General features: G+C 42.3%; 2 protein-coding genes across 3 annotated transcripts; one reads left to right on the plus strand and one right to left on the minus strand.

The window, feature by feature from the left end:
• Nucleotides 1–55: 55 nt before the first annotated feature.
• Nucleotides 56–2810, minus strand: LOC311137802 (uncharacterized protein). Its single transcript, XM_084172393.1, has 2 exons — nt 2621–2810; nt 56–2204 (listed from the first exon to the last, which is right to left on the minus strand). Exon 2 carries the CDS (start codon nt 2124–2126, stop codon nt 993–995), a length of 1134 nt encoding a protein of 377 aa, XP_084028519.1. The 5' UTR covers nt 2127–2204; nt 2621–2810; the 3' UTR covers nt 56–992.
• Nucleotides 2811–3186: 376 nt separating this feature from the next.
• kmt5b (lysine methyltransferase 5B) lies at nt 3187–12030 on the plus strand. Of its 2 annotated transcripts, XM_084171022.1 has the most exons (10): nt 3187–3201; nt 3969–4154; nt 4347–4494; nt 4721–4886; nt 4975–5084; nt 5197–5363; nt 5476–5495; nt 5591–5727; nt 5846–6042; nt 8529–12030. In XM_084171022.1, exons 2-10 carry the CDS (start codon nt 4022–4024, stop codon nt 10271–10273), a joined length of 2823 nt encoding a protein of 940 aa, XP_084027148.1. In that variant the 5' UTR covers nt 3187–3201; nt 3969–4021; the 3' UTR covers nt 10274–12030. The 2 variants fall into 2 exon arrangements, with proteins under 2 accessions (XP_084027148.1, XP_084027147.1); XM_084171021.1 differs by lacking the exon at nt 3187–3201 and having other exon boundaries at nt 3932–4154.
• Nucleotides 12031–12267: the final 237 nt, after the last annotated feature.

Here is a 12267-nt window from a genome sequence, read left to right on the forward strand (position 1 = left end):
GTGACAAATGATATCCCCCACCCACACCCACTAACATACACAATAGAGCAGCAAAAACTTTACATGGGTCCTTTAATGGATCCGTTGAAGTATTCTAAAATCACAGCAAAGGAGTTTTATACCAACAAAACCCAATGATAAAAAAGGAAATGTCAGCATACAATTCATTGATTTGTTAGAACGTCATTATCTAATAGCCTCCGTAAATTGGCCTAACTACATTTCTGGTTACAACCTGATTAATGAGAGCGCAGCCATTACTCATTGGTGTTAGATTATGTTTTACCAGTGCAGTTGCAAATTACACCTTTTGAGAGAAATCGTCATGGTCAAACCAAAACATTAAGGATAAGGACCTCTCATGGTTAAGCGAGGCACTGCAGCATCACTAATTATATTATTGAAGTAATACATATGCGTTTATTTACCCTACAAACAAGTTACCCCCCCAAAATACCTGACAACATGTCAAGTAAACCTATGTTATTTCACAACAAAGGCAATTTTCCATTGAGTGGAATAAGTTGAAATTCTGGACATTCAATGTATATTTGCTCAAATTATTTTAACAGTGAACTATTGTTTCATTTCAATATCACACACAAGGAATCAATGCAAATGTCTGTCGTGGAAGATCTAAAGGCTCAATATATTCCTTCATTCAAGAACAGCATATGAAATATGAAATCAGTATGTGTATTGTTATTAGTTGTCAATGGTGTGAAAGAAATATAGGACAAATTAAACATCTATGATTGATTCAGCTTCTTCAGTAAACTAAGAAATAAGTTAAGAAAAATGTTTTAAAATGTCTAATGAATTGTAAAATCAAAAAATCAAATACACAATCCTTTTGTGCAATGGAATGGTGAGGGAATAAGCTCAAATGTTCCAGCCAACATTGGACCCTGATTAGCCTAACTACGCTGCATTCCTGATAAGATGTACTGAATTCCAACAGCTTATGATTCCGTCTTGTAATAGTATTTTGTTTACCAGAGCCAACTGTCCAGGTGTTGGAGACAATAACAGGACTGCTGGAGGATAGATGACAGCTCTCTGTAACTCTGCTCTCTCCAACCAGGAAGCAGTCGTTCATTGTTGAGGGCCTGTAGCCTGGGGGTCCCCTCTCTTAGGACCTGGTACAGACAGGGCCATCTGCTCTGTATCCTAAGCCTGGTTCGGCGGTCTAAAGTAATGCCACGGACAATCTTTTTGGCCCTTAGCTCCCGTAATGCTGGCAGATTAAGACTGGAGAAGACCAGACCACGACTAGGGGATACATCCAGGAACTCTAGAGACATGGACTCCAGCGTGTAAGATATCCCAAGGTTTCGGAGTGGCACCAGGATATGCAATGTCAGGGACTTAAGGTTGGGCAGTGACTTGGTCAGGGTCTGCAAAATGCTTGGGCTTACCCCTTTGAAGACCCAAAAGTACTTGAGTTCAAGGACACGGAGGTGCTGGAAATGAGTGAGGAGTGACACTGATGTCTCAGACCAGTCAAAGTGCAGGCGCATCTTGGTGATTCGAGGGCAGCTGTGGGACAGTTTTCCCAGTAGTACCTGAAAGTTAGTGACCTGGTCCATCTTGATCTTGGTAATGCTGTCATGGTGGGAATTGGAACCAACCCGCAGGTCCAGTGGCTCCAGTAGTGTGAATGTCCAGTTCAGGTCCAGTTGGCTGAGATCCCTGCAGTGGACATTTTCTAGAAGGTCAGAGAGAAGCTCCCCCCACTTGTTGCACTGGTCCCCCAGGTCAAAGCTGGCTTTTAGGGTGAGCAGGCTCGCCCCACGGGATATAAGGTGGTGGGTGTAGTGGTGAACCCATGCTTTCCAACGCTCAAACTCTCTGTTGGACACCAGCAGTCCTTCCTGTCCAAGGTGGATCACCCCACGGCGAGAAAAGTCTGCCACTCTCCAAAGCTTCCCTGATCGCACAAGACAACTCCAACTGGAGCATACAAGAGCGGAATTGCACTTGTCAACCTCACTCAGGAAGGAAAGCACGTGGAGCTGGCATTCCACCGGCAGAAGATTGAAAGGAAATAAGTCATCCCCTGCTTTTGCCATTCTTCTTCTACTGACAGGGACGAGAAGCTTCTTCCTTGGGGACATGGTGTTCATTGGTGGAGGACAAAATCCCCACCAGGAAAAGTCTGATATAACTATGCCATATACATTCTGGTCCGGTTCTTCCCAGGGCTGAGAAAGAAAATCAAGTGTTTGTAAGTAATCATCTAACGGTATAGTATACTATAGTAATTATATTCTTAACTAAACAATTTAACCAATGTATACATGTCTGGTTACTGGTATCATAGGTTATATTATGTTAATGGCATTACACACGCCTATTCCACAGACGGTGTAACGATACAGAGCGTTTGCTAAATATTTGCTAGTTATATACGTTAGCTACCTAACCCGTAGCAAAAGAGCTTGTAGACAGACAGACAGACAAACAAAAGACACCAACATCGTAAATGTTGAGCTTGTCATCGATGTGGCAACAAATATGTTTCGTATTTCAACCTGCTTTAAATCTAAAGTTATCTACCAACTGGTGTGTTGTGCTAGCTAGCTAGCTAGTGTTATAGTTAGCATTCCATTTCACGTACCTTGTGACGATTGTATGCACAAAAAATAAATAAATAAATAAGACGTTTTTTCTTGTAGCTAATTATGTTTAATTACATAGGGTACCGAGAACAAATGTCTATAAGACCAATTTATGTAAAGAAACGATTGGTTAGCCAGCTAGCTTGCAAGGATAACAGCTGAGTTGTTGATGATGATGATGATGATGATGATGATGTCGTCATCAAATCGCGCGTCAAGGTTCTCAAATGTTCATGGGTTTCAAGTTTGAGTAAGCAGTGCGCAGGCTAATGTTATTTACATTTATAAAGCACCAGGTACTATGATGTTTTTTTCCTCCAACAATCGAGTTAGCTAATACAACAGTTATTAAACTACATGCACTCCTGGATTTATCTAGCTAACAAACTACCGTAAAATCAAACAATGCCAAGTGTATGTCCAGACAGGGCGCTCTTTCTTCCCATCTTCCTGTCCCTGGCCGCCATCTTCAATTTTAAATGTTTGTTTTCGCTGACGTTTAAACAAAAGGTATTTGTATTTGTTCAGATCTTGGCGTGCAGGATGAATCACGTAATAGTACAAACTCTGGAATAACAAAGTGAGTATTTTAGACAGTTTGTCTCATCAACTACACTTTTTTAGGGATATTTCATGGCCTTTGTTTTTGGTGGAACAATGTTAGGTTACTAACGTTAGCTAGCCATTGTTGTTGTGATGTTTTGCTGTAGCATTCGCTTGTTATTATTTAGCTAGCTAAGTGGGAAGCACACACTTTCAAAAGCAGAGCAAGTAACGTTAGTACTAACTGCATGCAGTCCTAACTGCTGGCTAGTTAATTGGATGTGAAGCCTCAGCTAGGTAACCAGAAAACGCATAGCCTCTGCATCAGACCTAATGAGTCATGGGTGTGTTGGCATGCTAGCCTAACGTTAGTTACTCATTTATAATCTATTAGGTATTAGTTTAGTTGATTTTTGTGAGACATTACACTGGCTAGCACGACCCTATTTCTGCAGTTACATCGCTTGTTTTGCCTTTCGAGAAAGACTAAATTAATAGCCACGATGAAATGCAATGCTATGGAAACTCAAAAAAGTTGACAAACAACCACAAGGTGGCATCCTTTGATAAGCCATTAATTAGCTACCAACCATCCGTTCAGGATCTCTGTTAGTTTTGTGGCGCCCCACTTTCTGCTTAATTTATTTGCTTACAGTTTATCCTTCAGGATGTGCCTACAAGTTAAGTCTTTACTCTCAACCCTGTTTGTTTCTTTGTTTAGGTCCAGAATGCATAGTGCTCAATTCTTGTCTATATCAACAGAAGATTAAACCACGCTAGCCTCCCCTCATCCTCACTCTGCAGATCTTCAAGCACAGATTAGAGTATATGCGCCTGGATCTGGCATAATTAAGTAGATGGGGGAATCCAAGAACATGGTGTTGAATGGCAGGCGGCATGGCAGCAGATTCTCCAGTGATCTATCCATAACCTCGGCCAGGTCTCTGCGACAGAGCAAGGGCTCCTTTAGAAGCAGGAGATGTAGTCGACGTAAGTGCTGTCCTTTGGCAATGCTCACCACACAATAACAGAACCATAAATGACCCCTTTCAGCTTCATCAATAAATTACACTGCAGTTTTTCCTGATTTTTAAATGTTTTAATTGTAAAATAAATAAATAAAATAAGAATATGACCCCCCCCCCCCCCCCCCCCCAATCATCTCCCTCTCTCTCACCTCAGGTGTCAGCAGTTCTGCCCTAGAGGCAGAGAGACGTCATACCCCATCGTCGGGTATGACTGCAAAGGAGCTCTGTGAGAATGATGACTTGACTACAAGCCTTATTCTGGACCCCTACCTCGGCTTCCAGACCCATAAGATGAATAGGAGGTTTGTCTCTTTCTGGCTCACAATTGTCCACATTTGTCATATAATGGCTTGTGCATAAGTCAGCAGCCAAAGTTTCACAATATCTGGGGAGATGGTTTACTTGTATGGCCCAGACAAGGTTGCCTATCACGTTAGACTATGACTCGACGCACCGAATGCATTACATTTGCATTGAGAATGGTTTGGAAAGTGGTTACGGAATTGACTGTCTATGGTGTGCTTTTAGGTTTCGACCCATCAAGGACCGACATAGACATTTGAAGGAGGTGCTTGAGAGCTTTAAAAAACATGACAACCTCGAGAAGGCCTTCCATGCCTTGACTGCAGGGGACTGGTTAAGACACCACTTTCCCCACAAGACGAAGGCACAGGGCAAACTCTTCAAAGAGCATGTAAGTTATCTAGAAATATCCATTGTTGAGAAAAAAGCATGAACCATCAAAACAAAGATGTGAAAACTATTTTTTTGTGTTTTGGCAGGTTTTTGTTTACCTACGAATGTTTGCAACTAACAGTGGGTTTGAAATACTTCCTTGCAATCGTTATTCCTCTGAGCAGAATGGAGCCAAAATTGTAGCAACAAAAGAGTGGTGAGTATCCAAATTAAATTGTAGTAGTCTGAATTTTGTTATAACAAAATGTTGCACTAAGTATATAGTCATTTTTACAAACTCAAATATTCCTTATTCATATTATCCCAAGGAAAACAAATGATAAGATAGAATACCTGGTGGGCTGCATCGCTGAGCTATCGCAGAATGAGGAAAGCGTGTTACTGCAACATGGTGAAAATGACTTCAGTGTTATGTACTCCACCCGCAAGAACTGTGCTCAACTGTGGCTGGGACCTGCAGCCTTCATCAACCATGGTATGCATCCCCATGCGCTTGACAACAACTGTATCTGCCTCATTCAACACACTTATACTATAATTAAAATACCTGTATTAAGAGACTAAACAAATGTTTTCTGGTTTTTCAGATTGCAGGCCAACTTGCAAGGTAAGTAATAACTATGCCTACAAATCAAAAGTATTGTGGAAAATGAAGTGAATTGTGGAAATAAATAACACATTTTTCTGTGTATGTTAATACAGTTTGTTTCCACTGGGCGAGATACAGCTTGTGTCAAGGTTCTTGGGGATATTGAACCTGGGGAAGAGATCTCCTGTTATTATGGCGATGGCTTCTTTGGGGAAAATAATGAACTCTGTGAATGCTACACCTGTGAAAGGTATCATTCAATTCTTGATTAAATATCAAACTTGTAGTTACTTTATATGTAGAATAATGAGTCATACATTGACTACGATTTTGAGATTTCACATCTTGATAATTTCTACTCCCTTCAGACGAGGTGCTGGTGCTTTCAAATCGAAGACTGGGCAGCCTATGCCCACTCCGATTATCAACAGCATGTATGGCCTGAGAGAGACAGACAAACGTCTCAATCGGCTGAAGAAACTAGAAGACAGCAAATGCTCTGACAGTCATTTGGAAGGCTCTAATATGGATCCAGACTCTCAGGAAAATCATGACACACATTCATGTAAGTGCACCTTTGAGGTTGAGCAGGGATTGACATTAAGGGTTGCCCTATTTCCTAGGCTAGGGCAAGTGAATTGAGCAGTCACACAAGTTGAGACTGCTCTGTGGTTGCCCCATTGAGCAACAACCAAAATGCAAAGAAGTCCAGTAGCCTGAAACTTATCTTTTTGGTTCCTCCCCATTGTTTAAGTGAAAGACAGACCATTTTGGCATTTATGGCAGCTGGGCAAGTTGTGGTTCCACTGTGATTGCCACAGGAAATTCAGTAAATTTTTACTGATAGCAACCAACATACAAAGATTTTGAGTAGTGATCTTTCTGGTTCCTCCCTTATGTGTAGGAGAAAGGCATGATATATAAAAGCAAGATTACATTTTCGTGATCAAGTTTTTGTCACGTGCACAAGTACAGTGAAATGCCTTTCTTTCTTAGTCTTTCTCAACATTGAAGTCAAGTATGACACAAAAAAAATTTGAAATAAGAAAGTAAGTAAGCTATATACAGGGTCACTTCCAGGGTCAGGTCATTTACAATGTGTAGGAGTGGTGGGGTAAGGTGACTAGGCATCAACATATACAGTGGGGGGAAAAAAGTATTTAGTCAGCCACCAATTGTGCAAGTTCTCCCACTTAAAAAGATGAGAGAGGCCTGTAATTTTCATCATAGGTACACGTCAAGTATGACAGACAAATTGAGATTTTTTCTCTCCAGAAAATCACATTGTAGGATTTTTTATGAATTTATTTGCAAATTATGGTGGAAAATAAGTATTTGGTCACCTACAAACAAGCAAGATTTCTGGCTCTCACAGACCTGTAACTTCTTCTTTAAGAGGCTCCTCTGTCCTCCACTCGTTACATGTATTAATGGCACCTGTTTGAACTTGTTATCAGTATAAAAGACACCTGTCCACAACCTCAAACAGTCACACTCCAAACTCCACTATGGCCAAGACCAAAGAGCTGTCAAAGGACACCAGAAACAAAATTGTAGACCTGCACCAGGCTGGGAAGACTGAATCTGCAATAGGTAAGCAGCTTGGTTTGAAGAAATCAACTGTGGGAGCAATTATTAGGAAATGGAAGACATACAAGACCACTGATAATCTCCCTCGATCTGGGGCTCCACGCAAGATCTCACCCCGTGGGGTCAAAATGATCACAAGCAAATATCCCAGAACCACACGGGGGGACCTAGTGAATGACCTGCAGAGAACTGGGACCAAAGTAACAAAGCCTACCATCAGTTACACACTACGCCGCCAGGGACTCAAATCCTGCAGTGCCAGACGTGTCCCCCTGCTTAAGCCAGTACATGTCCAGGCCCGTCTGAAGTTTGCTAGAGTGCATTTGGATGATCCAGAAGAGGATTGGGAGAATGTCATATGGTCAGATGAAACCAAAATAGAACTTTTTGGTAAAAACTCAACTCGTCGTGTTTGGAGGACAAAGAATGCTGAGTTGCATCCAAAGAACACCATACCTACTGTGAAGCATGGGGGTGGAAACATCATGCTTTGGGGCTGTTTTTCTGCAAAGGGACCAGGACGACTGATCCGTGTAAAGGAAAGAATGAATGGGGCCATGTATCGTGAGATTTTGAGTGAAAACCTCCTTCCATCAGCAAGGGCATTGAAGATGAAACGTGGCTGGGTCTTTCAGCAATGATCCCAAACACACCGCCCGGGCAACGAAGGAGTGGCTTCGTAAGAAGCATTTCAAGGTCCTGGAGTGGCCTAGCCAGTCTCCAGATCTCAACCCCATAGAAAATCTTTGGAGGGAGTTGAAAGTCCGTGTTGCCCAGCGACAGCCCCAAAACATCACTGCTCTAGAGGAGATCTGCATGGAGGAATGGACCAAAATACCAGCAACAGTGTGTGAAAACCTTGTGAAGACTTACAGAAAACGTTTGACCTGTGTCATTGCCAACAAAGGGTATATAACAAATTATTGAGAAACTTTTGTATTTTCCACCATAATTTGCAAATAAATTCATTACAAATCCTACAATGTGATTTTCTGGATTTTTTTCCCCTCATTTTGTCTGTCATAGTTGACGTGTACCTATGATGAAAATTACAGGCCTCATCTTTTTAAGTGGGAGAACTTGCACAATTGGTGGCTGACTAAATACTTTTTTCCCCCACTGTATGATAAACAGAGTAGCAGCAGTATATACTGTATGATGATTGTATTTGAGAGTGTGTGTGTTTTGGTGTGTCAGTGTGAGTGCATAGAGTCATACACAAAAATCAAATAGAAGGGTCAATGCAGATCTTCTGGCAACTAAAAAATACTCCTGAGCTACTATTGGTCAATTATAAAACGTGACATGCCGTACTTGCATTAAGAACTGTAACATCTTATGCTAAATACTAATATTATAATACATTCCAATTTTACAATGATTGTATGTAGGTTGTCATGTTTCACAAACTTTCGATTTGACTGTTCTGCCATTATTTCTTATTTCCTGTCCACATCTTAGCTGTAGGGAGGACAGCCCGCTCTAGTGTGACAAGGCTCAGTGAATCACAAGCCCTAAGCAGGCAAACTCTGTCCAAAATGCCTATCCCTACCTCATCATTCAATCAAAGACACTCAAAGAACTCCAACGTGCCAAGGAGGCTAAAATCAAAGTCCACAATGCCTTTGCACAAGCTAGGAAGAAGGTGTCAGGCAACTGGCCACAAGTGCCCCATTGAGGTGGAAGCTATGGGTTTGTGCCTTAAGGACCCCACAGAATTTGTCAGTAACAGGGTCTCACGAAAGAGAGAGATGGATAAGCAAGGGCCCATACAAGTGGTGGGAACAAGGGGTGGTCTTGAGCACTATACTGCGAAGGAAAACCATCAGAAATCAATGAAAGATGTTAGTAGGTGCCCTGATGGTTTAGCTTGCACTCACAGAACTCGCAGTTCAACCAGAGCATCAGTTGGCACACAGGGGTCTGACAACATTAAACTTGAACCAAACTTGCCACCCATCCACTGCGGTGGGGTTATTAGTAAGACCAAGCCTACGGACCTTGGAGATTGTGTCACAGACAGTCACTGGATGAACAGCCCAAGCCTGGATATCAACTGTCCAAAGAAAGAGAACTGTCCCAGACATAAGCAAATGATAAAGCAGGAAGAGCAGCACTCTTTCAGGCCAGCATCCCTTCTCCAGGAGGAGGTTCCAGGCCTGCACCATGCAGCTCGTACCACAGACATAGCTGATGGCAGGAAAGAGCTGCAAGGCCTGCCTGATGGTCGTGAGCACTACAACCTGTCTAAGGGAGACAAGCTTCTCCACCTTGGCAAGGGGAAGAAGAAACAGCAGATTACACGCTATGATTCCCAGCTGATCCTAGCCAACAACAACTCAGGCGTCCCCAAGTTGACCCTGCGGAGACGAAGGGACAGCAGCAGCAGTAGGATTGAGCCTGGTGAGGCTGACCCTGTCAAGTCCTCCAGCTCCACAAAGACCAGCATGAAATTTGGTAAAAACCATCACCATGCAAAGACCAAGAGGAGCTCTTATGCAGCCAGACTGAGTAATGGGACTTTCAGTCATGTGGACCATATCCGCTCCTCCAAACACGGCCTCAGTCCTGTGGACCACATTCGCTCCTCCAAACATGGCCTCAGTCCTGTGGACCATATCCGCTCCTCCAAACATGGCCTCAGTTCTGTGGACCACATTCGCTCCTCCAAACATGGCCTCTGTCCTGTGGGCCACATTCGCTCTTCCAAACATGGCCTCAGTCCTGTGGACCACATTCGCTCCTCCAAACATGGCCTCAGTCCTGTGGACCACATTCGCTCCTCCAAACATGGCCTCTGTCCTGTGGACCACATTCGCTCCTCCAAACATGGCCTCAGTCCTGTGGACCAAATCCGCTCTTCCAAACTGCAGATTCAGCTGCAGCGTGAGCAGGACAGCAGGAGGCTCAGCCAGTATCACCATGGCACTGGGCCCTTCACGGGTATAGTAGAGAGGGAGGCAGGGGAGGTCTTTGGGCCTACAGTAGCAACATTTGGGATGCATGATGACACAGAGGAAGACTCGTCCTCCTCTGAAGAAGAGGATGAAGAAGACGTCTCTGACTCTGACCATGAAGAGTTTGACGATGATTTCATTCCACTTCCACCAACAAAACGCCTCCGGCTCATTGTTGGTAAAGACTCTATAGATATTGATATTGCATCAAGGAGATGTGAAAATCAGTCACGCACAGTCAATGCATGAGCTCTATGGGTCTTTGTTTGACTAGTTGATTAAATCCAAAAAATAGAAATCCAATGCTGTTGTAACTATTTTTGTACATGATGGAACTTGATTCGTTATTCATATTGTAGAATGTGTATATTTTACATAGCATACAATGTGTAGGCCTTTATTTTTATATCTTCAGCTTTATTATGTACGATTGTTAATTATATTTAAAGCCTTTTCTTGTTTGTGGGGTAAACATGCTACATTTTGCTTCACTGACATTCGCAAGAATGGAACCTTTTGGGAACACACTTGATGTGCTTTTGTCAGCATGGCAGTGTATACATGCATATAGAAGAATGTGTTTATATATTGTTTTGAGAGTTTGAAAGGCACAGAATTGTTGTTTCTTTCTGGAGGTCTGTGAAAATGTGTTTGACTTCCAGTGATTCCTGGGAGCTGGTCTGTGACATTTTTGCCCCATTTTTAATCATGAATTCATTAATCAAAATGTGTTGGTGCTTGCATAATGATTATATATTATGTTAACTTTTCAGTTTGTACAGAGATGGATTTTGGGGATTTCATTTTTAGATCGACTTTTTCTATTCATTTCACTGTCACTCAATTCTCAAACTGTATCACTTCTGTCTCCGTTTTAACAATCACAAATTCATTACAACTTACTTGGCTAACTTGGTCTGGCATTGGTAGTGTAGAAAATCAGATTTCTTTCTTACTTTGCGATTTTGTTAATTTGTTCATCTGAATGACTTTCTGTCTGCTGTGTGTGAATGATATGCATGTGTCAACTTTTTAAATTGCTCTATGATAAAAAAAAACAATACTAGGTTGATTTAAAGTCGGTTGTACAACATTGTACCTGTCACTGTAATTCTGTATGCTGTCATATGTAGGCTACTGTCTGTAGTCTTGATTAAGCTACATTACATGACCAAAAGTATGTGGACACCTGCTCGTCGAACAGCTCTTTCCAAAATCATAGGCATTAATATGGAGTTGGTCCCCCCCTTTGCTGCTATAACAGCCTCCACTCTTCTGGGAAGGCTTTCCACTAGATGTTGGAACATTTACTGCGGGGACTTTCTTCCATTCAGCAACAAGAGCATTAGTGAGGTTGAGCACTGATGTTGGGCGATTAGGCCTGGCTTGCAGTCGGTGTTCCCAATTCATCCCGAAGGGGTTGAGGTCAGGGCTCTGCAGGCCAGTCAAGTTCCATTTCTGTTGGGAACTGACGTTGCTTCCAGAGGCAGTTTGGTACTCTGTAGTGAGTGTTGCAACCGAGGACAGACTATTTTTCCGCGCTTCAGCTCTCGGCGGTCCTGTTCTGTTTGCTTGTGTGGCCTACCACATCGTCGTTGTTGCTCCTAGACGTTTCCACTTCACAGTAACAGCACTTACAGTTGCCAGGGGCAGCTCTAGCAGGGCAGAAATTTGACAAACTGACTTGTTGGAAAGGTGGCATCCTATTTTGGTGCCACGTTGAAAGTTACTGAGCTCTTCAGTACGGGCCAATGTTTGTCTATGGAGATTGCATGGCTGTGTGCTCGATTTTATTCACCTGTCGGCAACGGGTGTGGCTGAAATAGCCGAATCCACTCATTTGAAGGGGTGTCCACATACTTTAGTGTACCTTTTGAGTTGCTTGTATAATGTTGAGAATTACAGTTGAATTGCATATACATGGCTATGCATTCTATAACTTAATGTATATAATTCTTAACATTCATCTCCATGTTTTGTTTTTCTACCTCAGAATAAAAAATTGTAGTAAACTTGTGCTTATTTCTGGTGAATGTAGTTTATATAATGCAAATCACAAAATGTAAAGGTTTCTTCCAAATGTGTTGTCTTCATGACCTGCTGTGCTAAGCTGCTGTTTATTTGGGACATTTTCATTTTGTGGCATTAACTAAGGAAGGAACATTCAGGAACTTTCTAAAATCAAATTTTATTTGTCACATGCACCGAATGCAACAGGTGTAGACTTAACCGTGAAATGCTTG

Source organism: Coregonus lavaretus (assembly GCF_964263955.1).
Source record: "Coregonus lavaretus genome assembly, chromosome: 11".
Classification (NCBI taxonomy): Eukaryota; Metazoa; Chordata; class Actinopteri; order Salmoniformes; family Salmonidae; genus Coregonus; species Coregonus lavaretus.